The sequence below is a fragment of the Rhineura floridana genome, chromosome 11 (genome assembly GCF_030035675.1).
Source record: "Rhineura floridana isolate rRhiFlo1 chromosome 11, rRhiFlo1.hap2, whole genome shotgun sequence".
Lineage (NCBI taxonomy): Eukaryota > Metazoa > Chordata > Lepidosauria > Squamata > Rhineuridae > Rhineura > Rhineura floridana.
Window position 1 is genome coordinate 6511312 of NC_084490.1, and position 26926 is coordinate 6538237.

General features: G+C 42.9%; 1 protein-coding gene across 1 annotated transcript; it reads right to left on the minus strand.

Moving 5' to 3' along the window:
- Positions 1 to 463: 463 nt before the first annotated feature.
- LOC133366831 (vomeronasal type-2 receptor 26-like) lies at positions 464 to 26738 on the minus strand. Its single transcript, XM_061590349.1, has 6 exons — positions 26723 to 26738; positions 23870 to 24044; positions 19095 to 19386; positions 14254 to 14481; positions 13357 to 13483; positions 464 to 1365 (listed from the first exon to the last, which is right to left on the minus strand). Exons 1-6 carry the CDS (start codon positions 26736 to 26738, stop codon positions 464 to 466), a joined length of 1740 nt encoding a protein of 579 aa, XP_061446333.1.
- Positions 26739 to 26926: the final 188 nt, after the last annotated feature.

The following is a 26926-nucleotide window of genomic DNA, read 5'->3' on the forward strand; positions in this document are numbered from 1 at the left end:
CCTACGTAGATCGCATTACAGTAATCCAGCATATAATATACTCATAACTTTTTAACCCTTAAAAATCTAATGGTTAAATCCAACCAAGGCCCATTTAAATTCATGAAACTAAGTTAGTTATGTTCTTTAACTTCAATGTGTCTATGCTGAGTAGCAATACCTTTGAATACCATCCATAGTGTGGATGTGACCTTAGAATTCCAGTCTAGATTCCACATCCATAGCAATTTCCCACAATCTGGACCATGTTTTCTCAAACATATAAATAAGATTAACTGGACTGGCAAATATCTGTGCTGAAGTGGATTGCAGTAAGCCCATGGTCTATTCCAGAGACAACATGGGGGAAATGCATTTAAAAGGACAGCTACAGTATAGTCCTTTACATGTCTAAGAAGAAAACCATATTGGCTTCCACGAGACTTATTGCCACGTAAGTGTGAAGAGGATTGCCAGAGAGCTCTTAATGTTTTCTCCATATTAGTTGTTCCTTGTTGTTCAACTCTGGCCTCAGCAAAATAATGTAACATTTTGGAGAAAAGATACAACCCAGTAGCCCAGCACTTGAGGCCAAGATGGAGAAGATCTCCACAGCCACCATGTATTTCCCCTTGGTGCTTAAGTAGGTTGGGACAAAGGACAACCAAACACTGCAAAACATCAACATGCTGAAGGTAATGAACTTGGCTTCATTAAACGTGTCTGGCAACTTCCTGGCCAGGAAAGCCATAGTGAAGCTGATAGTAGCCAGAAATCCCATGTAGCCCAGGACAAGATAAAACATGATGACAGACCCTTCATTACATTTTGATATGATCTCTTGAGTCAGTGACTGCATGTCTAAATCTGGGAATGGGGGAGATGTTGCCAACCACACTGCACAGATACCTGCTTGAATGTGGGAGCAGGAAAAGACAATGGAGTTGGCCAGTCTTTTCCCTACCCACTTCCTCATGCTGGACCCTGGTTTGGTGGCCATGAAAGCAACAACCACAGTGATGGTTTTGGCCAACACACAAGAAACTGCCACTGAGAAGATGATGCCAAAAGTTGGTTGTCGGAGAAGGCAGGTCACTTTCCCAGGCCGTCCAAGGAATAGCAAAGAAGAGAGGAAGCAGAGCAGAAGAGAGATGAGGAGAGTGTAGGTGAGGTCCCGGTTGTTGGCTTTGACGATGGGGGTGTCTTTGTGCATAATAAAAGTTCTTAGCACCAAAGCTGTAACGAGGGAAAGAGAAACAGCAGTGGAGGCTAAGCTGATCCCTAAAGGGTCTTCATAAGAAAGAAAGCTTAATGTCTTGGGAATACATCGATCATGGTCCTTGCTTGGATATTGATCTCCTGGGCAGTTGAGACAGTCAACGATGTCTGAAAAAAGAAGAGGTGACATTTCAGAACCAATTCATGGTTGATTAGGGGCAAATTCTCTCATTTTGTCTTCTGGGTGTGGCCCTGAATATAGATATTTAAGAGCTGGGACACACAGCCTCAGGATGCTGCCCCAGAAAGGGAGACTTGCCTACTCTCATAGAACCATCTTGATCCTAGGGGAGAGGAGAAGGAGCTGAGGAACTGTCACCATCCAGGTGCCATAGTGGCCCCTCCCTCCCCCCAGCTATCATCACAGGGCCATCTGAAGTAGAATTGACTTGGGGGGAGAGGAGCAGCAACAGATTCTTCTTAAACAATCTGTCTTTTCCATTTTATTGTAACTTTAATAAAAATCAGTATTTATTGTTATAATAATCTTATGTCAACCAGTTTGTGAAGTCCGCCGGAGAAGTGCTATATAAATGCCTTAAAATAATAATAATAATAATAATAATAATAATAATAATAAAAGGGCTGTTTTACTATATTTTCTTATAATGCTGTGATTGTAACAAAGTTCCCACCCCCCTGTTTTGTATGGTTATTTTATTGATCTTGAGTAAGTGCTCCAGAACAGAGGAAGGGCTCGATGTAAAAATATTGAATAAATAATAATAAAATTAACCTTAGGTGTGGGATCAAGATGGAAAGTGTTGACATCTACCTGGTGGCTGGGTGTGTCTGATTGAATATATATACGCTGATGCATTTTTTTATTAATCTATTATTTTTAAAGCATTTTAAACTCATTTTTTAAAAACAAACATTGTATTAGAAAATTATCAAAGTAGAAAGACAATTTCAGTGAAATTCTCATAGGTGGGGTGCAGGGTGTTTTTTGTGTGTGCTTACCTTAGAATCATAGAACAGTAGAGTTGGAAGGAACCTATAAGGCCATCGAGTCCAACCCCCTGCTCAGTGCAGGAATCCAAATTAAAGGATACCCGACAGGTGCCTGTCCATCTGCCTCTTGAATGCCTCCAGTGTTGGACAGCCCACTACCTCCCTAGGTCATTGTTTCCATTGTTGTACAACTCTAACAATTAGCAAGTTTTTCCTGATGTTCAGTTGAAAACTGGCTTCCTGTAACTTGAGCCCATTATTCCGTGTCCTGCATTCTGGGATGATCGAGAAGAGATCCTGGCCTTCCTTCGAGTGGCAACCTTTCAAGTACTTTAAAAGTGCTATCATATCTCCCTTCAGTCTTCTCTTCTCAAGGCTACTCGTGGGCTTTGTTTCCAGTCTCTTGATCATCCTCGTTGCCCTCCTTTGAACCCATTCCAGTTTGTCTGCATCCACTACTTAAAGTGCAGTATCCAGAACTGGACACAGTACTGCAGATGAGGCCTAACCAATGCCAAATAGAGGGGAACTAGTACTTCATGTGATTTGGATACTACCGTTAATGCAGCCTAAAATAGCATTTGCCTTTTTTGCAGTCACATTGCACTGTTGGCTCACATTCAGCTTAGATCAACAACAATTCCAAGATCCTTCTCGCATGTAGTATTGCTGAGCCAAGTATCCTCCATCTTATAACTGTGAGAAAAACCCTTAATTTCGAGTCTTTTCTTTCTTTCTACAAATCATCTCATCAGTGATCTGCACTTTGCAGACCTCCCAGGTGCCCTCACAGCCATTAAAATCCAGGTGAAGACATGAAGAGGTAACTCCTCCCATGGGCCTTTTTCAGATCAAAATGTGCAAACAACTAATGTCTAATGTGCCCTGAGAAAGAGGCACAAAAATGGAACCCTTTTTTTGTAAGGAAAGAAAATTTGCAAGACATTGGAGGACTAATTTCATCACAGAACTGTTGTCAAGTCCTCACTGTCCAGGAGGGGGCAGAGGCTTCCCATGAAGTGGAGCTGACAGAAGACACCTTTGGCTTCTGCAGCAACATGTGAAAACCAAGACTGGATCAAAAACCAACTCTGAACTTGTTTTAGTGGTGAGCAGGGCCGGCCCAGACATGCTGGGGCCCTTGGGCACAAGCCTGCCCTGGGCCCCGGCATTCCCCTTCTGCAGTTTGTGGCTGGATCGCTGCTGCAGATCGCACTGCAAGAGCTCTGGAGCCCTCACCGTTCCCTTGCTCAATCTACCTTTCTCGGCGGTTGTGCGTGCATTGCTGCCCTTAACCAAAATGGCGGCCAAGGTTTCCCTAAGGGGCTGACGCCTCTGGTGCCATCTTGGCTCATGGCAGGGATGCACACACATAGCACGCATGCGTGCCATCAGCCAAGATGGCAGCAGAGGCTTCAGCCCCTTAGGGAAACCTTGGCAGCCATCTTGTGGAGTGGCAAGACGGCAGAGGAGGATTTTGAATGGAATGACAGTTTCGGTGCTGGGCTGACTGGTGCACAGGACTCTGAGAGCTCTCTCGCCATGGACAGTGAGAGCTCTGCCCCATAGCTCCAGTTACCCACAAGGAGGCCCAACCCAGTTAGGCAGTTGCTGCTCTGCCCAACAGTCCACCTCTTCCCATGCCCACTTTGCTACAACCTCAGAGCAGCCCCCCTCCTTCTGACAGGGAGGGACCTGGTGGTGCAGAGCAGCTGCCCTCGCCTTGCACATGCAGTCAGTTGCTCTGGCAAGTTCCAAGTGCCCCAACGGCCCCTCTGAGAAGGAGTGCTCAGATGCACACACATTCTTTACAGTGACACTTAGTACACGTAAGTAGGGCACTCACATCCTTCCTTAAGCTGGGTGAGGGGGCATGTCTAGTTGCTGCGACAACATCTTAGAGCAGTCAAGATGTGTCTAGTCTCTCCTAGTAATGCTGTTGAATTCTGTGTAACCTGTAAGCTGATTCATGAAGTGCTCTGAAACGTCTATTAAATTTACTAAACAAAAGCACACTTCCTCATTCATGTTTGACTTCCAAGTGTTTGGGCGGTGATAAGGGATGTCCTTGAGAATAAGCATTACTAGATCAAGGTAGGTATAACAAAGTTTTATTGCTGCAGCAAGGCGCTAGGGAGTCAAGCTCAGCCAACAGCGCGCCAAAATGCAAAAACAGAGAATACTTATACACTTTGCTTGGGCTCTGTCTCTGCATCCCATAATTTCAGTCACAAACTGTTACAAAAGAACATTGCCTTATATGGTCAAGAATACAGCAAAACAACAAGTGCATACGTGTCAAGATGGCGGTAATATTTACGTGACTGCAATGAAAGTAACATTTGGAAGGTACAACAGACTAAGGGGGTTGTTTATCCTTATCATTGCCCCCTTTAATACTTTAACTTCTTAATTTTAATAATTAAAGTATTACACAATACTGTACTACAAATGATTTTTTTCTTCTTCTTCTTGAGGTACTGGCTGATATCGGTTGGCTTGTAACACCATCTGTCGGGCTACCTGGTTTTCCACTGTACCTAAAATTATACTTTTAAAGCGATTTACGATTACTGACAAAACACATGGCAACAACAAACATAACAATAATAATACAGTGACAATACCTATTAACCCTTTCAATCCTCCAAACCAATTGAACCACGAACTCCAATCACCTAAATCTATTCCCTTCCAGGTTTGTATGGGTACATGGGCGAGTTTCTTCATCTTATTTGTAAGATCTTTTACAGCCTGCCCATTGTTGTCAATCTTTAAGCAACATTCTGTCAGATTTAACAATTTGCAAACTCCACCCTCTTTAGCCAATAAATAATCCAGGGCTAAACAATTTTGCAAAATACCTTCCCTCATTTGAGTGGATTGGTCTGCTAGGAGATCCAGCGCTCCAGCAGTCTGATTTGTGATTATTTCCACTACCGCCTGCAACCGGATGAGACGGTTCAATATATAAATAGGAGTCCTATAGCCCCACATACCATCCTGTGCCCAGGACACAGGATCATAAGTGGCAATGATTCTTTCGGGTGGCCATTCGTCCTCCCAATCATTTCCCTGACCTTTGGCTATACTTGTATCTATGGCCCGCTTTCTCCGAGCATCTTTGTCTTCAGCAAACACTGGAACTAAGGGATTTAGATTTTCCCCTTTTAAGGTGTACATGGGTTGAATGATTCCTACGTAACAGGTACCTGTCCAATTTACTGACAGGATGGCATATGCTTTATGACCGCATATCCAGTAATGTCCTTTTAGGGCATATCGGATTGAGTCAGGTAATTGTGGAGCTCGATGTTCATATGAGAAATATTTTGTATCCTTATTTCCCAATGGCCCTGTCAGCAATGCCGCCTTTGTCCCCTGAAGTGTACATTTCCATATTCCTGTGGAGTTATTAAATTTACAACTTCTACCAGTCCTGGTATCATTTACTATACTCCAGTATTGACTGAACCCCATTACTACGGTTCCATTTGGATGGCGCCATTGCCAAGCCCAATCCTCAAGTATTTGCTCTGAGGTACAGTTATGCAACTGACATAACAAAGTGGTGGAATTTGCTGTATCACATACCACATCACAGTTTATAAGTGGATTTTCACTACCAGGAGTACAGACACACCAAGTACCATTTTTCAATTGAATATGGGTTTGATTCCACCTATGCATTTCTTTGCTACAATCCGTAATGGGACAGTAGGCAATAACACAAAATTGTTCCCATTGCATAGTCCAATTGCAATATGATTTTACGACCAAGACCCCCTCCGACAAATTCTGTTGTATGCAATAATGACCTCCAGGATTCCAGCGGACTTCCCAATTGTGATTAGTAGTCCAAAGGTCACTTCCATTATGAACATCACTCTTGTTGCTTAACAACCATTTAGGGTTTAAGGGGATTGCCATCCACGGCCATTGAGGAAACCCTTGAGGATTTCCACAAATCTGGCAATTTGACAAATTAAATTCTTTTGCCACTTGATTTACCAATGTTAGAAAGGTATTTTCTTGGCAATTTTGACACATGCCTGGGGGTTCAGATGCTTGACAATAAGGGGGAAACAATATCAGAATCAAAAGAACTAAGAACTGAAACAAAATGATCACATAAGACAATTTACAACAGGACATAATTGCTATTTCTGGACAGATCTGGATCTTCGGGCGGTGTCCCACTACTCTATCCAGGACGGTAGGGGATGCAGCACCCTCTGTGGTTTCGCTCACTCGGTTGCTGGTCCCGAGGAGGCTTCTCCCGTCGCGTCCCTGCTTCCAGTAGTGGCACGCTTCCGGATCCTCATCCGCAACGCCCCTGGTGCGTTGGTTACTACTTCCCATTCTGGATTCGCTGCTGGTTTCACTCTGGTCCAGTGAATCCATGGAGTCTGCCCTTCAACCTTCAAGGACGTGGGAGTAACCATTATTACTGCAAATGGACCTTTCCACTTAGGCTGCAATGGTTTATCATCCCATACCTTGACCCATACTAAATCCCCTAGCTCAAAGGCGTGCATGTTAGTTGTAACTTGTAATGGACTGGGATCATTATACTGTTGTAATTGTCCAACAATCCTATTCAGAGCCTGCAGCTGTTTCTGAAGGCGTACTTGTCCATGGTCTTCCAATACCTCAACTCCAGTTGGCAGAGGTGGTGGTCTGCCATACATTAATTCATACGGAGTGTAGCCTGAGCTTCGTGGGGTGCATCTGGCGTGTAATAAAGCTAATGGTAACAGCTGAGGCCATTTTTCTTTAGTCTCTATGCATAACTTAGTGAGATGAGCCTTGATAGTCTGATTTGCCCTCTCAACCATTCCACTACTCTGTGGTCGCCATGCACAGTGTAACTTCCAAGTCAACCCTAATGCCGTTGATAGACTATTCACTAGAGTATTTACAAACGCTGGTCCGTTATCAGAATTGATTTGTATTGGTAGACCATATCGAGGAATAATTTCTTCCAAAATAAATTTTGACACTACAGCTGCTGTCTCTCCTGTTGCTGGTTTAGCCTCTATCCATCCAGTGTAAGTACAAACAGCAACGAGCAATACCTTTAGTCCACAAGCGGCTGGCATATGGCTGTAGTCAACCTGAATCACTTGAAAGGGCCTAGTGCCCTTCAGTATGGCTCCTGGGGTCAGATTTGGTCCGCGACGAGGATTCACTTGTGCACAGGTAAGGCATTCTTTGGTGATTATATCACACCATTTAGATATATGGTCAATATAATACCATTTCTTTAACAACGTTTCCAGAGCTATCTTTCCCAGGTGGCATTGTTGGTGAACCTTGGAAACTATAGGATGAGCCAAATTTTGAGGTATCCAGACACAACCGTCAGGCAAGACTTTCCATCCACTCACATCCCGGTAACTATAATCTTGAGCTTCTCTTTTTTCCTCTGGAGTGTAGACAGGACTTCCCACATCCGTGGGAACTTCTACATAATACAGGTGAGCAAAACTCCTGGCAACAGGGGGGGCTTTAAGAGCTGCAGACTTAGCTGCTTTATCGGCCTGAGCATTTCCTTGATGGACCGGACCATCCTGTCTTTTATGAGCCCTACAATGTACCACAGCCACTTTCCTAGGTTTCCACACTGCGTCTAAGAGTGCCCTGATTTCATGTGCGTACGCTATAGGCCTTCCTTCAGAGGTGAGGAATCCTCTTTCCTTATACAGGGCTCCATGCACTTGCAAGGTGAGGAAAGCGTTTTTACTATCTGTATAGATTGTCACTTCCTGTCCTGCTCCTTCCCGTAGGGCTTCAGTAAGTGCTATAATTTCAGCTTTATGGGCCGAAGTTCCTGGGGGCAGCTTGCCATGCCGGACTATATGTCCTCCTTGTTCCACTACTGCGTATCCTGCTACTTTAGTCCCTTGCTGTAAGTAACTACTTCCGTCGCAAAATAGGGATCGTCCCTTCCTTAATGGCTGATCTGTTAGGTCCGGTCTACTGGAGAACACTTTAGTCATTATTTCTTCACAATCGTGTACTGGCTCTTGCTCTGGCACTGGCATTAATGTAGCTGGATTCAATGTTGCCCTATCCTGTACAATCACGTTTGGATTTTCACACAACTGGGCAGTATATTTAATTAAACGGGAACTCGTCATCCATTTCGGCCCTTGTTTTTCCAGCAGATTTCGAATGGAGTGTGATGCAGTCACTTGAATGGTTTGCCCGAAGGTGAGTTTCAATGCTTCAGTTAACAACAAGGATGTAGCCGCAATGCTCCTCAAGCAGCCTGGCCAGCCTTGGCTTACGGGGTCCAATTTCTTACTTAGATACGCCACGGGGTGTTCCCAGGAGCCCAAGGCTTGGGTCAGCATTCCCACCGCAACTCCTCTTCTATCATCCACAAATAGTTTGAATGGTCTTGTCGTATCGGTTATCCCTAATGCTGGTGGGTTTAGCAGGGCATTGTTCAGTTTTTCCAAGCTCGTAACGTGGGAGGGCTCCCAATCTAAAGGGGCAGTTTCTGGCCTCCATTCTTGTAACATGGAATATAATGGTTTCGTAATGGTGGCATAGTCCAGAATCCATATCCTGCAATACCCGGCCATTCCTAACAATGTACGGAGCTCTTTCTTAGTTTCAGTTCTCGGTAGTGAACGTATTGCAGCAGTACGAGCCGGACTAAGGTACCTTTGGTCTTTCTGGATTATAAATCCTAAATATTCTACTTCCAGCTGACAGATCTGGGCCTTCTTCTGACTTGCCCGGTAACCCAGGGCCTCCAAGGTTTGCAACAAAGATTTGGAATATCTCCAACAAGTATCAAAGTCTGGACTGGGGAGCAAAATATCGTCCACATAAATTAACAAGGGCCCATTTTCCTCCTGCCAGCTGATCAAGTCTTTATTCAACTGTTGGCTAAAAATAGATGGGGAGTGGCAGAACCCTTGGGGCAGCCGGGTCCAAGAGTACTGGCTAGTAACTCCTGTTTGGACATCTTCCCAAGTAAAGGCAAACAAAGGTATTGCTTCTGCAGCCAACGGTATGCTGAAGAACGCGTCTTTCAGATCAATTACTGTGTAGATAGTACTCCCTCCAGGTATTCTTCCCAACAAAGTGTAGGGGTTAGGTACTATAGGGGTCATGGATATGACGGATTCATTTACTGCCCTCAAGTCCTGTACTGGACGATAATCACCTTCTGTCCCTGGCTTCTTAACAGGCAGCAAAGGTGTGTTCCATGCAGAAGTAATACTTGTCAGCACCCCTAACTCCATCAGCCTGTTAAGGTGATGTTGAATTGGTTCTCTGGCCTCACTTGGAATTGGGTACTGCTTAAGTTGTATAGGGCTGGCTTGAGGTTTCAGGGTAATTCGGACTGGTTCTGCACGTACTGCTAAACTTGACGGGTTGTTCTCAGCCCACACCCCAGGTACAGATTGTATCAGTTCCCACTCTTCAGACGTCCTTTCCCTCACGACACACACTGATGTATAACATCTCCAAGCCTCCTGTATTGGACATAACAGTACGGGTAATTCTGTGGTGGGGGTACTCATCTTCACCTGGCCCGAAGGGCTGAATTCCAGGGTAGCTTGCATTTTACACAGAAGATCCCTTCCAATAAGAAGGACAGGACACTCGGGCATATACAAAAATTCATGGAAAAGTACTTGAGATCCAATTGCCACTGGTTGTCCCTTTAAATTAATTGCCAAGACAGACTTCCCTGATGCTCCGATGATGGGAGTTGTATGTTTGTTACAACTCCCAAGGGGTTGATTTGAAACTGACCGTTGGGCCCCTGAATCTACTAGTCCTGCGACTGTTACTCCCCCAATCTCCATTTCCAATACGGGCTCAGGGGGGTTTGCCCGTAGGCCTCCCTAAGGTTGGACGGGGTATAATCCGTCCTCATCTCCTCTCTGAATTCCTTCGCCTCTGCCTCTCCCTCTGTATCCTATTCCCTGTTGCCTTCCTCGTTCCCGGAGCATCCCTCTGATCTCCGTCATGGTTCCTTCAGCTTCCATTCGCCGTTGACTACTCTGATTTCTTTCTGGGCATTCATTTTTCCAATGATTAAATCCCTTACAGTATGCACACTGGTTCCGATCCAAAACTGGACGGTCCACGTTCCTCTTTCCTCTTCCTCTATCCATGCCCCTGCCTCTTCCTCTAATTTGCCCAGCTGTCCCTTGCAATGCTACGGCCAGTAAACATGCTTTGTCCTTCATACTCCTATCTTTTTCCTTAGCTTCCTCGGCGTCCCGGTTGGTATATACCCTGTCCGCTATAGCCTTTAATTGTGATAGGGTCATTCCCTCAAACCCCTCGGTCTTCTGCAATTTCTTCCGGATATCAGGAGCTGACTGTGCCAGAAAACTCATTACTATGATAGACCTATTCCCTTCCTCTTCAGGGTCTAGGGGACTGTATTTTCGGTATGCTTCCTGCAATCTTTCCAAGAAATCGCTGGGTGTTTCTTCCCTCTTCTGGACCACATCATGAATTTTCTGCATATTCATCAACTTCTTCTTCCCTTTCTTCACTGCTTCTAGGAAGAGCGCTTGATAGTCTGCCTGGGCAGCTTGTCCTGCGGCTGTATTTAGACCCCAATTCGGATTGGTGAGTGGGGCTCTTTCCCTTACCCAGTTTGACGGATCAGCTTGATTTGCGGCTGTAGCTGCCTGTGGTACGGCACTCTCCATGTTGTCCTGGATAGTGCGACGCTGCTCACTTGTAAACAAATATGCCTCTAATTGCTGAATATCTGCCCATGTCGGGTTTTGAGCCTGAATTATGCCTTCCAGCATGTCAATGAATTTCTTTGTATCTGCTTCATAAGAGGGACCATGATTTTTCCAGTTTAATAAATCTGCAGTTGAAAAGGGCACATAAGACCGAGTTTCCACTACTATTCCTTGTACTTGTCCATCATCATCAGTCTGGGGTACTATTCCCGCCATAACTCGAACTGGCGCTGTCAGTATTCCTTCTTTTTTGATACGGCTTTGGTTTCTAGTCTGCACAGGGGTAAGTCTTTGAACTTCAGGCGGGGCAGATGGCACGATAGGCCGTATGTCAACAGCTGTGAGAGTTCTGGATATAGACGGAGTGGATCACTGGAATTATCATTCGGCTGGGTTGAATCTGGTTCTTGATCTCTGTCAGAATTCTCGGGGGGCTGGGGCCTCTCAGTATTTGCCACATATGGTGGTAGTAATTCAGGGGGCCGGGAATCTTCCAACACCGGTGGTCTTGACTTTCTTTTTTCTGATTGGTTTTTACACTGCGCTATCATCAATCTGGCAGGTCCATCACCTTCTTTCTTCTGGATGGCCTTAACTGTTTTGGGCGGGTGTTTACTCAGTTCCAACCAGCCTAGAGCGTAACCGGCATCATCAGGCAGTATTCCCGGATTTGTATCAACTATCACATAGTTAAACAGTCTTGCGACGGCCGGTACATAAAAGGTTCCTTCCGGTGGCCACCAAATGAAACTAGGGGCCATGTTAGGCCATGTTTCCTCACATTTGGTCTTCGTTGTATTCAGGTTACATTTTGTCTGATCAAAGTAATTTTTAAACTGGGCAGTGGCCACATCTAAGGGAGTACTCTGCCCTTTTCCCATCCTGCCTATTCCTAATATCTATTAGGATAGTAAACACAAAAGCGGGTGTAAGGCGCCGTAGAGTAAGGGGTCTCTACGGGGAGGTCAACAAGAGGGTTTTCTTTTTTCAGTGAATTCCGCTCTATTTGTGGTCGCCACCAGCGCTTACTAGTCCTCGGTGATACTTGGCCTGGAGCCAGAGGCACTAGGAGCGGGAAACACTAGTGCTTAGCCAGGTCCAGAGGTACCTTTACTCCGGACTTTCATCACTGGGCAACACACTTTCAAACGTTTCACTCCATTCATTCACCATTCATGCCAACAGGAAACCCACCAACCCGTTTCCTATGGCTCCAGTTGAGGGACTGGCCTTGTCCCCCCTTCAGTCCTTAAGGACTGGCCAGAACTGTCTAAGGGACCCACTATACTCACCTGTTCCTGTGTGTTGGTGGATCAGTCCCTTCCCGTGCCGGCCGGTCTTTTACTGGAAAGTTTGTTTTACCCCCTTAGTCTCTAGCGGAGGTGCTGGAGAAGGAGCCAGCCGTTCGTGCCGCAGGGTGAACAGTAAATCTTCGTTCGGCGTGCTCCCGTTGGTGATGTTCGGCCGGGCCCTTGCCCCGCCAGTCCACTTGCAAAGAGAGGTGGAATACCACAATCTACAATAATGCACTATTCTCGTGTCCCATCTGGGGTGCCAAATGATAAGGGATGTCCTTGAGAATAAGCATTACTAGATCAAGGTAGGTATAACAAAGTTTTATTGCTGCAGCAAGGCGCTAGGGAGTCAAGCTCAGCCAACAGCGCGCCAAAATGCAAAAACAGAGAATACTTATACACTTTGCCTGGGCTCTGTCTCTGCATCCCATAATTTCAGTCACAAACTGTTACAAAAGAACATTGCCTTATATGGTCAAGAATACAGCAAAACAACAAGTGCATACGTGTCAAGATGGCGGTAATATTTACGTGACTGCAATGAAAGTAACATTTGGAAGGTACAACATACTAAGGGGGTTATTTATCCTTATCAGCGGGACACAGACTGCCTCTGAAACTGGAAGCAGAGCACAACCATTGTTGCTAGTAGCCATCTATAGCCTTACCCTCCACGAATTTGTCTACTTTTCCAAAGACATCCAGTTTGGTGGCCAATCTAGGTCTCATCATGGTCTCTTCGCATCTAAGCATGTCCAGCCATGGTGATATAGGACAATCAGTTGCCTCAACACATCTTTAAGATGAGCAGGCTGGGACAAGTGTAGACCACTCAGCAGAGCAGCCTTGTGCTTGGAACCAGGGTGGGATCGCTCCTGTTGAGGAGGCAACAGGAGACGCATGTTTCTAGTCTGCATCCAAAGTTTAAGGCTCAAAATTGTCATTGTTAGCTTGTTGCTAGCATGCTTGTGCTGCTTGCAGAGCTTGTAAGTTAATAAAGTTGCTGCCCATTTCACCTATGTTCCTTTCCTTCATTCCTGGTGAAGCAGCAAATTGTAAATTGTCGTGTGAACTAACACTGTGTGCGGGAATATTTATTGCAAGAAATCACCTACCCTCCTGGATTGAAATCTTTCCTTCTGGACATGGGACACAATCATAGCAGCAAAATTTATCCAGTTCTCTCTTTTTCTTCTGATAACCAGGGTGGCAAGAATTACTGCACACAGAAAGGGGTGGCATCTATCAGTAGACACCATGGAAGTATAGGATAAGAGAAAGAACAAATATTCTGTTGGTCATCAGCTGATGCACAAAATATAAGCGATCTGTTGACATGGAACAATGAACTTATATGGCACATCATATTTCCTTCATGCATACACACGCAGATTTTGCTAATACTTTGCTGAATATGATCTCTCTTTTTTTGCTGTTGCTTGGCTGATGCAGGAAGCTGCCTTATACTGAGTCAGACCATTGGTCCATCTAGTTCAGTACTGTCTACCCTGGCTGGCAGCAGCTCTCCAGGATTTCAGATGGGCTTCTCTCTCAGCCCTAACTGGAGATGCCAGGGATTGAACATGGGACTTGTTGCAGGCAAAACAGGTACTCTGCCACTGAGCTATGGCCCTTCCCCCAAATGTAGGAACTAGAGAAAATAATTGCACAACTCAGTCCATTGTCTCATTCCAAAGGAACAGGGATGCCTGCCAGTGTCTCCTGAAGAAAGTTTAACTGGCTCACACAAGTTATCAAACTTTAATCAAGGCACAGAACGTGTCACTCACTTGGAGAGAATATATCACATTTTCAAGTATTGAGGGTAGAGTTATTTGCTGCTTTAACGTCACATCTCTGTTTAGATTTTTTTTTTTTTTTAAGGCAAGAGGTGATGCTGGCTTTATTAAAGACCGGTCACCCATGCTGAGCTCAGGTGACACAGAATAGGAAACTCTCATTTCCAGAATCAACTGTTTAGAGAATGGAAGGGCCCCTAAGAGCATCATTACCTCATTAAAACATCTTGGCCACACAATTAAATCCTCATCAATTATGAGTTCTTTCCCTTCAGGAGCACTGGGCTCCACCGTTCCGACTTTCACTCTCTGGAAGGAGTTGTTTGGGAAAGTGATCATATTCATGATGTCAAATCCACCTCCCATTTCCTTTTTATCATTAAAAGACATCGTTTCTCCAGCTGAGTTGTTAAATGTAATGTTTTGAAGAGTCAGGTGGAGCTGGTTGAAAGAGAGCAAGAAACAAGGGAAGATTAACATAATGAGCTGGATCAAGATTTAGTCATGCTAAAGGTAGGGCCGTTGAAAATCAATGGGGCTTTAGTTAGTCATGACAAGTCCCAAGGATATAATTGGGTCTACACTTAAATGTAAATGTACTGCCTTCAAGTCAATTCCGACTTATGGCGACCTTATGAATAGGGTTTTTATGAGGCTGAGAGGCAGTGACTGGCCCAAGATCACCCAGTGAGCTTCATGGCTATGTGGGGATTTGAACCCTGGTCTCCCAGGTCGTAGTCCAACACCTTAACCACTACACCACACTGGCTCTCCTAATTCTGGATCCAACTCACTGAATGGTTCATGCTCAGACTTATTTATTTATTTATTTAGCTAGTTAGTCACTTTTCTTCAGAAAAGTGAACCCAAAGTGACTTACAATCATTATACAGGCATACCCCACTTTAACATACGCAATGGGACTGGAGCATGTATGTAAAGTGAAAATGTACTTAAAGTGAAGCAATTATCTATGCATGTACTGCACTGCAATCGCCACTAGATGGCAGCGGCGTCATGCCATTAAGTGTCCATTATTGTGAAGCCCGTACGTTAAAGTGGGGTATGGTGGAGTATGGAGCATGCATGTTACAGCGAAGCAACGTTAAGTGAAGCGACGTTAAGCGGGGTATGCCTCTACTAGTTGGATAAATTCGTATAAGACTTAATTTCTACTTGGAAGGAGGTGGAAAAGCTACGTCAACTGGAAGTTCAGGACAGTATTATTTTTTAAGCCAGCGCTAGTCAGACACAAAACAATGAGAGATGTACGTTGATAGTTTTGATGTTGCAGAAATTCTCTGGCAAGGAAAAGAACACTGAACATGAATATATGTCTGGTACAATTACAGAGCTGAAGTGATGCTAGATAAATGCACTGCCTCTTTTTTTGTTTTGTTTTTAATAGGAATTTATATAAACATTTTTTTATAAAGCACACTTTATTTACAATCTTTATAATGGTTATAAAAAAATTTTAACAACCCAAAATGCTTTCCATAAAAGGAAATGGCAAGTTATGTAGCTATCAAGATTTTACATGTAGTCTTCTTATTTTTTTTGTACAATTGCATAGATGTGTAAAACTTGCCATTGTTAACAAAATAATAACAGGCTTAAGAAACGACTGAAATCTACCGTATAGTACCACTACCTTTCACAAACATTTAGGTTTGTTTTCACGTAAATTCTTACAGTCTAAACCTTTTGTCATATGAATAGTGTTGTGTGCCTCCCCAGTCTCCAAGTAGTGAGATTTCAGGGGTCCCTGCACTCATCCAGGGTTTGGTTTCCTTTGGGAAGAAGGTCAGCGGAGACTGTGGTGTCTTCATGAAATATGGTTTATTTATTTACACAAATTCCAACCTGAGCTTAGGATGCAGGGGGTTCAAGGCATCAGCAGGCTAATATCCAGCTTTTCCATCTGGGTTGCAGGAGGCACCCTAAAGCCATGGTGCAGAGGGACAGCCTCTCTGCCTGCCTCCAGCCGCAGCCATTCTCTAGACAATTCTAAAAACACTAAAAACACAAACTTCTACTAGCTGCCAGGAAGGGGGGGGGAAGGCTCTCCTGAAGAGTTTCAATGACAAAAGGATCTTCCTGGCTCATTCACCAGTTGCTGGGCACCTAATAGGCCCATTAACTACCTGGCCACACTATTAGCTTAACAAAAGAAACTCCATCAGAGCCAGCCCCTCACCCCAAGGCATAGGATTCCAAATCAGAGGATGGAATCATCCATTCTAACCCCCATACTCACAACAATATTATAAAAATCATGTGAGTACTGAAGTTGTAAAACACATGTTGCTGATCTAACACCTTGTTGTCTGTCATCATGAGCACTAAGGTTTCAATTGCTCATCCCAAGTCATCTGCCATGTGGAAGAGGCTACCTACATTGTGGCTTCTTGTACTTGGGAAAGAATTGTTGAGCTGTTCCATGGCCTATTAGTTCCCCTCTATTCAGCACTGGTTAGGCCTCATCTTGAATATTGCGCCCAGTTCTGGTCTCTGCACTTCAAGAAGGATGCAGACAGACTGGAATGGGTTCAGAGGAGGGCAACAAAGATGATCAGGGGACTGGAAACAAAGCCCTATGAGGAGAGACTGAAAGAACTGGGCATGTTTAGCCTGGAGAAGAGAAGCCTGAGGGGAAATATGAAGTACATGAAAGGTTGTCACATAGAGGAGGGCCGGGATCTCTTCTCGATCGTCCCAGAGTACAGGACATGGAATAATGGGCTCAAGTTGCAGGAAGCCAAATTTTGACTGAACATCAGGAAAAACTTCCTAACGGTTAGAGCCATACGACAATGGAACCAATTACCTAGAGAGGTAGTGGGCTCTCCGACACTGGAGGCATTCAAGAGGCAGCTGGACAGCCATCTGTCGGGAATGCTTTGATTCAGATTTCTGCATTGAGCAGGGGGTTGGACTCGATGGCCTTATAGGCCCCTTCCAACTCTACTATTCTATGATTCTATGACCTTTTCTAACCCTGTGCTTGTGTCCTGGGGAGGACTGAGCAGATCATCCTCACCCATAGATTGACAAATTGACAGACTGACAAATTGACGAACTGACAAACAATCTTCTCTTGTTACTATTATTTCCATGTATCTCTTCCCATGAAGCATTACAGAGGGAGATAGGAGTGCAGCAAGCTGCTTTATACCAAGCCAGACCATTTCTCCATGTAGCTTAGTATTGCCTACCCTGACTAGCAGCAGCTCTCCGGGGTTTTAGATAGCCCTAATAGGAGATGCTGGGGGTTGAACCTGAGATGTTCTGCATGCAAAACAGATGCTCTACCTCTGAGGTACAGCCCTTATTGTGTTGTGAAAGTGATTTCACAGCACACTAAATACAGAAATAAAACAACTGTGTGTATGAAAACAATTATTTATTTATTTATTATTAATTATTAATTAAATTTATATCCCATCTTTTCTCCCAGTAGGAGGAAATTAAAATCTATTACGTACAGGGTATAAACAGCCACAACTGCTTAAATAAAAACAGTTTCAAATCCAATGCAGACTAGGATAAAAATCAACAGATCAACAGGTGCTGAAAAGACAAGAGAGACTGTGCCAGTCTGTAATTTTTTTGTGGGGGAGGGAGCTCCAAAGTGTTGCAATGAGACCTAGCCTGAAAATGCAGCTATTTTTCAGTGAAAGATGCTCAAAAATACATCTTATCTTTTCCAGACCTGAAGAAAAAGAACAAAGGCAAGCGCATAAATCTTCATCAATGTGTAATGTGTACAACATCATTTTATTACCTCATGAAATAAAAGCCATAGCGGAGACATTACCTGCCAAGGGTGAAGCTCAGCTCTTTCTTTCCCCACCATTTTTCTGTGTTTGGTCCTAGATGAGTCCATGGCATGCAAAGCATGCGCTATGGCATAGACAGCATTATAGATACTGTAGCTATGGCCAGTCATGTGCATTTCAAAGAGTGTTGCAGGAAGGCTCTCCAGCTTCTTCTCAGTGCACATGTCATTGACCTCCATTGGCACTTTTGGACATTGAAAAGAACAGTCAAAGGCTTGCTCCCAGATGTCCTCAAGAAAACCATCTCCTTCTGCCCAACAAGGCTCTACGGCCTGAAGAAATGTCTTGAATGCTGGCAGTTCATGTGAATGAATTGCGAAGGAAACTGCCCCGTGGAACACTTGCAGATCTGAGCCCCTTTGAATGCCTGTTAATGCAAATTCTATCTGGGCGGTCATAATCCACACCTTCTCATGAGATGTGTCTTTATTATGTTCAGGAGTTCCTAGGAGCATAAAATAGCTCAGCAATATAATGGACAATGTTTCTCCATAGACAACAATTGCATTGACTTTGGTATATGTGAAAGGTTCAGCAATACTCTGGACCTGATCATTAATTTCCATTATATTATTCAACTGGGCTTGTTGTGTGATCCTTTCTGAGAAAGCTGAACAGATTCCATTACGGGAAAGCAATGGCTCCAGAGTCTGCAAGAAATGTTCTCCACTGTCATCATTGACAGTAAAGAACCCAACCCAGGTCCATCCAAAATGCTGAAGTAACCGGACAATCCCCATGTACTGATGGGCTTCATTTGGGACCATGCGGTAGAAGGAAGGGAGTTGCGTTGTATAACTCTCATCTGGGGCAAATGAGCCATAAGTGAGCTGAAAAAAATGTGGTTACTTTAAAGATGATTTAAGAGGAATGTCTGAATGAATCTGCATGTGACTTGCTTTTTATGTGTGTTCAGGTAAACCTGATTTAAATTTGCAAAATTCAGAGAACCTGTTTTTTTCTGAATTTTCTCAGATTGCGAAAATGCTATATAGTTCCTTGGAACTTGTCACTGGAAAAGTATATGATACAAGTGATTGCCTGTATCTTTTCCTTCTTGTTCTCTTTCTCAGGCTAATTCCCATTTCACATTTAAACATCAGACAAACTAAATGCAGTTCTCTCTTTTCCCCCTTTCTGACCAACAAAAATTGCTCCCAGAACAAGAAGAGAAGATTGCAATTTCTGAAAATCCCCATGCACAGTCCTTACCTGTGGAATCTTATAGATATCCAAGATGTCTGCCATTTGGTATGATATATCAGAGCCAAGACCCCCTATGACAGCTCTGAGATTTTTCTGGCTGTCACATTTGTAGTTGGGGACAAATCTGTGTGATTTGAAAAGCAGGTCCAGAGTGGTACGATAAGTCCTTTGTGCATCATAGTAACTGTCACAGATGTGGAAACCAAGGGTAACATTGGGCAAGATTTTGGGATTCTCATTAATCTCTTTCACAGCAAATGCCAAGGCAAGGGCATGCTGGTAGAACTTTGTCACCACACTGCCAAAAGAGCGACATGCTTATTTAGAAGCAAATGCTACAATGCAGTTAACCCTCACCCCCATTTTTGCCAATACTGGCTTTAAATAAGGCAATCTAATTTTCAAACAAACTCCTACAAGCATCATGACTGGGGGTGGGAGAATAATGTGGTTCGGTGTACATTTAAAGACGAAATATAACTAATTTGGCCTTTCTAAATCAATAAGCAAACTGAATCACACCTTCCTTTGAAATTCACTCTTCTCCAAATTCTGCCATGAAGTTCTCCATCCAAGTAATATGGTGCAAATACGCATGTATTAGGATGAGATGTGCATGAAATGCATATGTTTGTGAAAGTAACATGCTAAAATGCATTATAGAAAATGTGCAACAATATATTAGGCAACATTGCAGTAAAAGGTGTAGATTAGGAAAAAGCATCACAACTAGGGATGATGGAGAAATTTTGTGCAGTTGTGCAGTTAATTTGCACTTCCTAAAGAAAAAGCAAACTGAATGCAGTTATCCTGCTAAAATTCACACTTCTCCAAATTTTGCTATGTAGTTCTCCAACCAAGTAATATGTCCATATGTGCATTTATCAGAATAATATGTCCATATAAATGAATTATTTCGTGAAAATAAAATAAAGATGCATTATATAGGGGGGAAATGCTTGCAAAAATGTTTATAGCAGGCAAAATTCCATACCAAAATGTTTATATTAGGAGAAATCCACACTAAAATGCTGATGTATTTTCATGAGGACATTATTTTTTTTTTGAAAAAAATAATCACAAGGTGATGTAGATATATTTATTTATTATTTTATTTATTATTTTATTTATACCCCACCCTTCCTTCCAGCAGGGGCCCAGGGCGGCAAACAGAAACACTAAAAACACTTTAAAACATCATAAAAAGACCTGAAAATACATTAAAACAAAACAACGTTAAAAACATTTTTTAAAAAAACTTTAAAAAAAAACGTTAAAAACATCTTTAAAAAAGGGTTAAAAACATATTATTAAAGAAAACATATTAAAAGCAATTCTAACACAGACACAGACTGGGATAGGTCTCAAAAGGCTTGTTGGAAGAGGAAAGTCTTCAAAAGGCGCCAAAAATATAGCAGAGATGGCGCCTGCCTAATATTTAAGGGGAGGGAATTCCACAGGGTAGGTGCCACCACACTAAAGGCCCGTTTCCTATATTGTACAGAACGAACCTCTTGATAAAATAGTATCTGCAGGAGGCATATGAGATATATGGAGATATATGAGATATATGGAGAAGTGAACTTAGACTGGAAAATATGAGAAAGTAAAATGAACAGATTTAACCATCGTTAATCAGGACCTTTCATCGTTGTTTGAAAGGGGAAGGGAAAATTCGCAGTGGTTGAGAATTAGAGGACCAAAGCTGCCTAGGAACATAGGAAGCTGCTTTATAGTGAGCCAACCCCTTTATTATCTACACTGACTGGCAGCTGCTCTTTGGGTTCCAGACAGGGGTCTCTCCCAGTCCTACTTGGAGATCCTGGGGATTGAACCTGGGACCTTCTGCATGCAAACCAGATGCTCTGCCCCTGAGCTACAGCCCTTGTCCTGCCTATCCCACCCCATTTTGCCCACTCTAACTGGAGGTGGTTCTCAGAGGCCTCAGGCACTGCAATCAGGGACTGATTCTCAGACTTTCAATATACACAGTGTGATTTGCCAGTGAGCGATGGCCGACCCAAAACACCGCAAGAGTGCCGTTCTTAATCCACCCAAGTATGTGATGGTTCAACTTTCACTATCTCTGCCCTAAGCAGCCAGCATGGTCTACAATCAACACTGCATGTTCTATCAATAGTCCCCTCTATTTCCAAGCTGTAAGCTTGCAGAAATTGGAACACTGCAACATGCTTCCAAATTGGTTTACAATATTCTTTCTCATCACCACGACTATTGGGGATGTTTTTAACTACCTCTTCCTTTCCAGACAGAGATCCTGATAACTGAATAAGTTTGCATACTCATTAGTGTACAGAGAGAACATACCCCTCCCCCCAAACACCAGTGTCTTTTTCTTTGATTTTTCACCTTTGGTACACTTTACAAATCTCCACTTTTTTTGGGGGGGGGTTAGGTTCTTGGTTTTGCTCTTAATTACTCAGATTTTTTAAAAAAAGAATTATTATGCCATACAGAAGTTGCATCTGGAGAGCCCATCAGTCAGCGCCACTACATCTCTGGAAGGGCTGTCGTGGTAGAGCATCTGCCAGCACCTTCAGGACCAATGACTCCATATAAGGCAGCTTCCCATGTTCTTATGGGTAAATCTGGTGCAGTTAAGTGAAATACAAAGCTGCACTTCCCCATATTGAACGGCCTTGTTGTTATGGGAGGAGGAAGCTGGGATACTCTAGAAATAAGTCAAAGTGTGTGAGACTCACAGTCACAGTTCCCGGGTTTCACACCCTCTCAGAGTTTAGAATCACAGAATCATAGACTCACAGAGTTGGAAGGAGCCTATAGGGCCATTGAGTCCACCCCCCTGCTCAATGTGGGAATAGGGCAGTGATTTTTCAGAAGCACAGAGTGCACTTCTTTGTCTTCACAGAAGACCCGAAATATTTGCTTAACATAATGGAAAGCAAGCAACAGTGCGATCCATATCTGCTCAGAAGTAAGTAATATTGAATTCAGTGGGGCTTAATCCTAGGTCACTGGGGTGAGATTATAGCCTAGCCCACCCTACCATTCCCCCACTGAGAGATGGATGAATCTGTCCATTTCAGCTTCTCTCAGTTTTCCAATCTTTAGTTCAGTTCCCTCCATTTCCAACGAAGTTTGCCATTTTTTAAAAGTCCTCATGAAAATTCATCAGTGTACATTTCTCCTAATATGCCCGTTTGTAATGCAACTTTGCCTAGGGCACAAATTTTTGTGTGCCATTTCCCCCAGCAGAATTAATTCATTTTGTATGTTATTTTCATTAACATATGCATTAGTGACTGATTAAAACTGTCACTAGACGCTAAAATGATGAAACCGAGGTTATCATATTTGGACACGTCATGAGAAGACATGATTCACTAGAAAAGACAATAATGCTGGGAAAAACAGAAGGAAGTAGAAAAAGAGGAAGGCCAAACAAGAAATGGATTGATTCCATAAAGGAAGCCACAGACCTGAACTTACAAGATCTGAACAGGGTGGTTCATGACAGATGCTCTTGGAGGTCACTGATTCATAGGGTCGCCATAAGTCGTAATCGACTTGGAGGCACATAACAACAACAATGCATTAGTGTGCACACTTTCCACTATTATATGTATTCTTGAATACATTTTATTTATTTATTTATTTATTGAATTTATTAGTCGCCCATCTGGCTGGTTATCCCGCCACTCTGGGTGAAGTACAAAATAAAACATCCAATACATTAAAACATTTAAAATCTTGTTGTTGTTGTTGGAGAAGTGCATCACACACTCCAAAGAAATGTGAATTTTGAAGGATAGTTGAATTTTTGTTCACTTATCAATTAGGTGTTGTTGTTATGTGTCTTCAAGTCAACTACGACTTATGGCGACCCTATGAATCAGCGACCTCCAAGAGCATCTGTCGTGGACCACCCTATTCAGATCTTGTAATTAGGTAAGTTTGCATTAAAATGTAAACTGAACTGGATTTCTCCCCAATTGCCAAGATTTCCTTCTCCTTCCTGAAGACTCAATGTCTATCTTCTTCCCCCTTCCCCTGTTTCCCTCTGAGGCTTATAAGCCACCTGTAGAAATCTGGGGCTTGCAACCTTTCATCAGACCCCCTTACCCTTCTGTAGCCTTTTTGGTTGATTACTAGGTGGGCTAATCATAGGGACGGCTGAATCTGTCAGTTTTGCTTTCCCTCAGTTTTCATTTTTTCCAGTCTTAGCTTCAGTCCTCCACATTTGCTCCTCACTTTTTTAAAAAAACAACAAAATCCTCATGACAATATATGAGCAATATGCAATTTCCTCGATATACACATTTTATGCAAAGTAATTCCCCCTAATGTAATGCCCATTTGTATGCCATGTTCATTAACAAATACATTTAAATGTCCATTTTACTCTAGTATATGCTTTTGTAGAGACTGTGGCTAGTAAACTGCATCACGAAATTTGGAAAAGTGCAGATTTCAAAGAATGTATTGCTTCAGAAAGTGCGAACGAGGTAGGTTTCCCTTTAAATGTGAACTGAATTGAAATTATCCCCTTCTCCTAGCTACACATGACCAAGCAGCTTCTCTACCAGCTTTTTCTACACCCTTACAGCATGTCAACAAATGAGAAAGAGATTATACAACATGTCATTATAGTGTAAATCACTTTGGGATGCCTTATGTGAAGTGATTCTTAAATAAAATGAACAAATAAATACAATGATGTGGACACATCACACATGTGCAATCTCCTATTTCCTTAAGTTTCAAAGCTCATAAGACGCAGAAAGGAGGGGGATCCTTACACTGGGACATCCGATTCCAGCTCTTTTGAAGGGTGAACCTTGAAGGAAACTGGGCTGAAAACATAAATGATCTGAGATGAAATCCCACCAATAAGGAGGTCTCCTGGGTGGTACCACTCATGTGGAAGAGAGAGAGGATCAGTCGCAGGGCACTTCATAGCATTTATTTTGCACACTATGGAAGGCAACAGAATCAGGAACACCAAGAACACCATCTGATGGCAAAGCTTCAACCCAGAGCAGGTTCTTCTGTGCCCATCTACAGTGCCATCAGTATAATCAGTCTGGTTTGAATGAGCTACTGTGGATGGCAGCCAACTCTGCCAAGATCTTTCATTAAAACAATAATAAGTGTTTCAACCATATCTTTAATATCAATGATGCCAGAAGATGGTATCTTGAATATGGGAATGAATACGCATTGATTTCAAGCCAGAGCTATACAATGAAAGGTAGAAATGATCAGAGTCCACAGTGAGCAAGCCATACCTGCTTATGTTCCCAGATCTGAATAGCACGAAGAGAAGGGGTTATAAGTTATAACCACTTTCAGACTTGTTTATTGATGGCTTTTCTAGAAGCTTCTGAAAATCTGCTGGATCTTTGTTGAAGGAGTGCGACTCAGATAATTCATGGGGAGATAATTACCTCTCCACAGTTTGGTCTCATAGGAGCACCTGTTTTTCACTTCAGCTCACTGCTACACATGAGAGTTAGGATATGTGATGTTAGCCATGTAATTTGCAAGCCATTTCTCACAAATTGCCAATGCACTCTGGATTGGGGCCCTGGTGCATGTGTCAAGGTAGGGATCTTTAACTCTTCCCCCCACCATTGTAATTCTAATAAATATTGCCCTGCATCTACACCTACAATTCATATGGGGGCATCCTCCCATTCACCCTAACTGAAGCTTTTTCCACAATGCCAATTGCAGGCATGAGGGTCCCAATCCAGGCTGAGACAACGCTATCAATGGTTAGTGATCATGAAAGATACACTTCACATCTAGTATCAAAGGCAGTGTGTCTCCACATGCCAGTTGCTAGGGATCACCAGCAAGAGAGAACTACTACATTCATGTCCTGTTTGTTGGCTTCCTCTAGGCAGCTGGTTAGCCAGTGTTGGAAGAGAATGCTGGACTAGATAGGCCTTTGGTCCCATCCAGTAAGGCTTGTTTTACATTTTTGTAGGGGACCAAAGGGTTAAATCCCCCTCTTCTGTCCTAGGGTCCTGATCCAGAACAGCCCCCCCTCCACAATCTGCATGGGGAAAACTTCCACTCAAGGGTAAACTATCTGATTAATGTGAAGTGGGATCGGTCCATTAGGTTTAGGGTGACCACAATCAGCAGACACCAATAATACAGGCTGATCTGCACTGGTAAACTTAGCACTGGGGATTTTTTCTCTTTTTTTGCAGTGCGAGGAGACAGTTGTAAAGAATGAAAACAGAAAAAAAGAAAATGCAAAAAACTGCAGGCTATTATAACAGGATGAAGAGTGGTATTCCACAAATGGGTAACTTTGGGAAGCAAATTAGGACACATGTAATATACTAAGAACTGAACATTATAAGTGTTCTTTGGCTTACCAATGCCAGATGTCTGTTTAACTGTTATTATTTTTATTGATTAAATTTAGATCCCACCATTCCCTTCAAAGACACAGAGGCCATGGATCAGGACTGGAGGAGGGAATGTCCTAGGAAGAATCCCAAGGGTCAGATCAAGAGTCCTCTAGAGGGGTATGTGCATTAAGCCCCCACAACCTGAGGTCCTAACGCCTGCTCTAAGGAGTGGGATGTACGAGTTTCAACTCTGACATGCACACCAGTCGTTCATGAAGGATAAGGCTATCAGCGGTTACTATATTCTACCTCCACTCTCAGAGGCAGGATGCCTCTGAATACTACTTGCCGAGAATCACAAGGGGGGAGTGCTGTGGTCCTTAGGTCATGCTTATAGGCTTTCCATATTGATCAGGTTCCCCACTGTGGGAAGAATATGTTGGACTAGATGGGCCCCCATTGGCCTGATCCAGCAGAGATCTGATTTACTAAGTGTGGAGTGTGCTATTGAACTAAGATTCTGCTTGCGGGCTTCCTAAGGGTGTTTGATTGGCTATTGTGAAAACAGAATGCTGGACTAGATGGACATTGTTCCTAGTCCAATAGGGCTCTTCTTATATTTTTTTAAATTTTGTGTTTTGAAGTGGTCATCTAGGGTGGTCCTGTTGCCTTTCCCATAGCAGAGTTCAACTGACATTTTCTGTTTTCCAAAGCTTTGCTCTTTACTGCTTGAAGTTCTTAACATCCAAACTACATTACACTAATATTAATGGCCACCAATACAGCAGGGGTTATTGAGTAGAGGAATCAGCTGGTCTGCTCATTAAACATTTTAATATATCATATCAACAAAAAGAAAGCACATGAATGAAGAACAATCAATTATTGTACAATCAAAAGTTTTATTCTCCATTCCCATTCATAAGGATTTCTCAATCATTGTGTTTCCTCAGGATTAATTAAATATTAAATATTTACAACCCACCCTATATAAAGTTGATCTCTGGTTACAAGAATACATTTAAAACATTAATTCCATTATTACAATAATGAAAACAACCACAATGTGGAGCATAAACACCTTAGAAAAAGAACTAGGTCTTCACATGACACTGAAACTGAAAGACTGACCTCAGAGGGAGGGTCTACAGTCAAGGCATCACTATGGGGAAGAACATTTACAATGTATTGGATTGACATATTTGGTAATTTAACCTTGGACTGATTGTCAGAGCAGGCTACTAGTTCCTTTCCACTAGAGCTGTGGTTCCCAAATTCCCCTACCCAACCACTTGAACATCGCTGATTGTCTTGGTGGACCACTTAATGATTTTTCTGCCACTTGTAGCAATTGCATTGCACTGTGCTAGATGCCATATTATTTTAATAGCATTTTATTGCCTTGTTTTTATTTCTTAGATTGAGTTTTATTGTATTTCAATTTGCATTCCACAGAATTCAGCTTGTTTTACAATAAAATACACTATA

What these genes read in the sequence shown, in the direction of transcription:
- LOC133366831 (XM_061590349.1), bottom strand. An exon ending in GGCCAAGATGTTTTAATGAG is followed by an intron (nt 13,484 to 14,253) that starts GTAATGATGCTC and finishes GTCTACTGATAG; the next exon opens with ATGCCACCCCTTTCTGTGTG. An exon ending in AAAGATTTCAATCCAGGAGG is followed by an intron (nt 1,366 to 13,356) that starts GTAGGTGATTTC and finishes TTCTTTTTTCAG; the next exon opens with ACATCGTTGACTGTCTCAAC.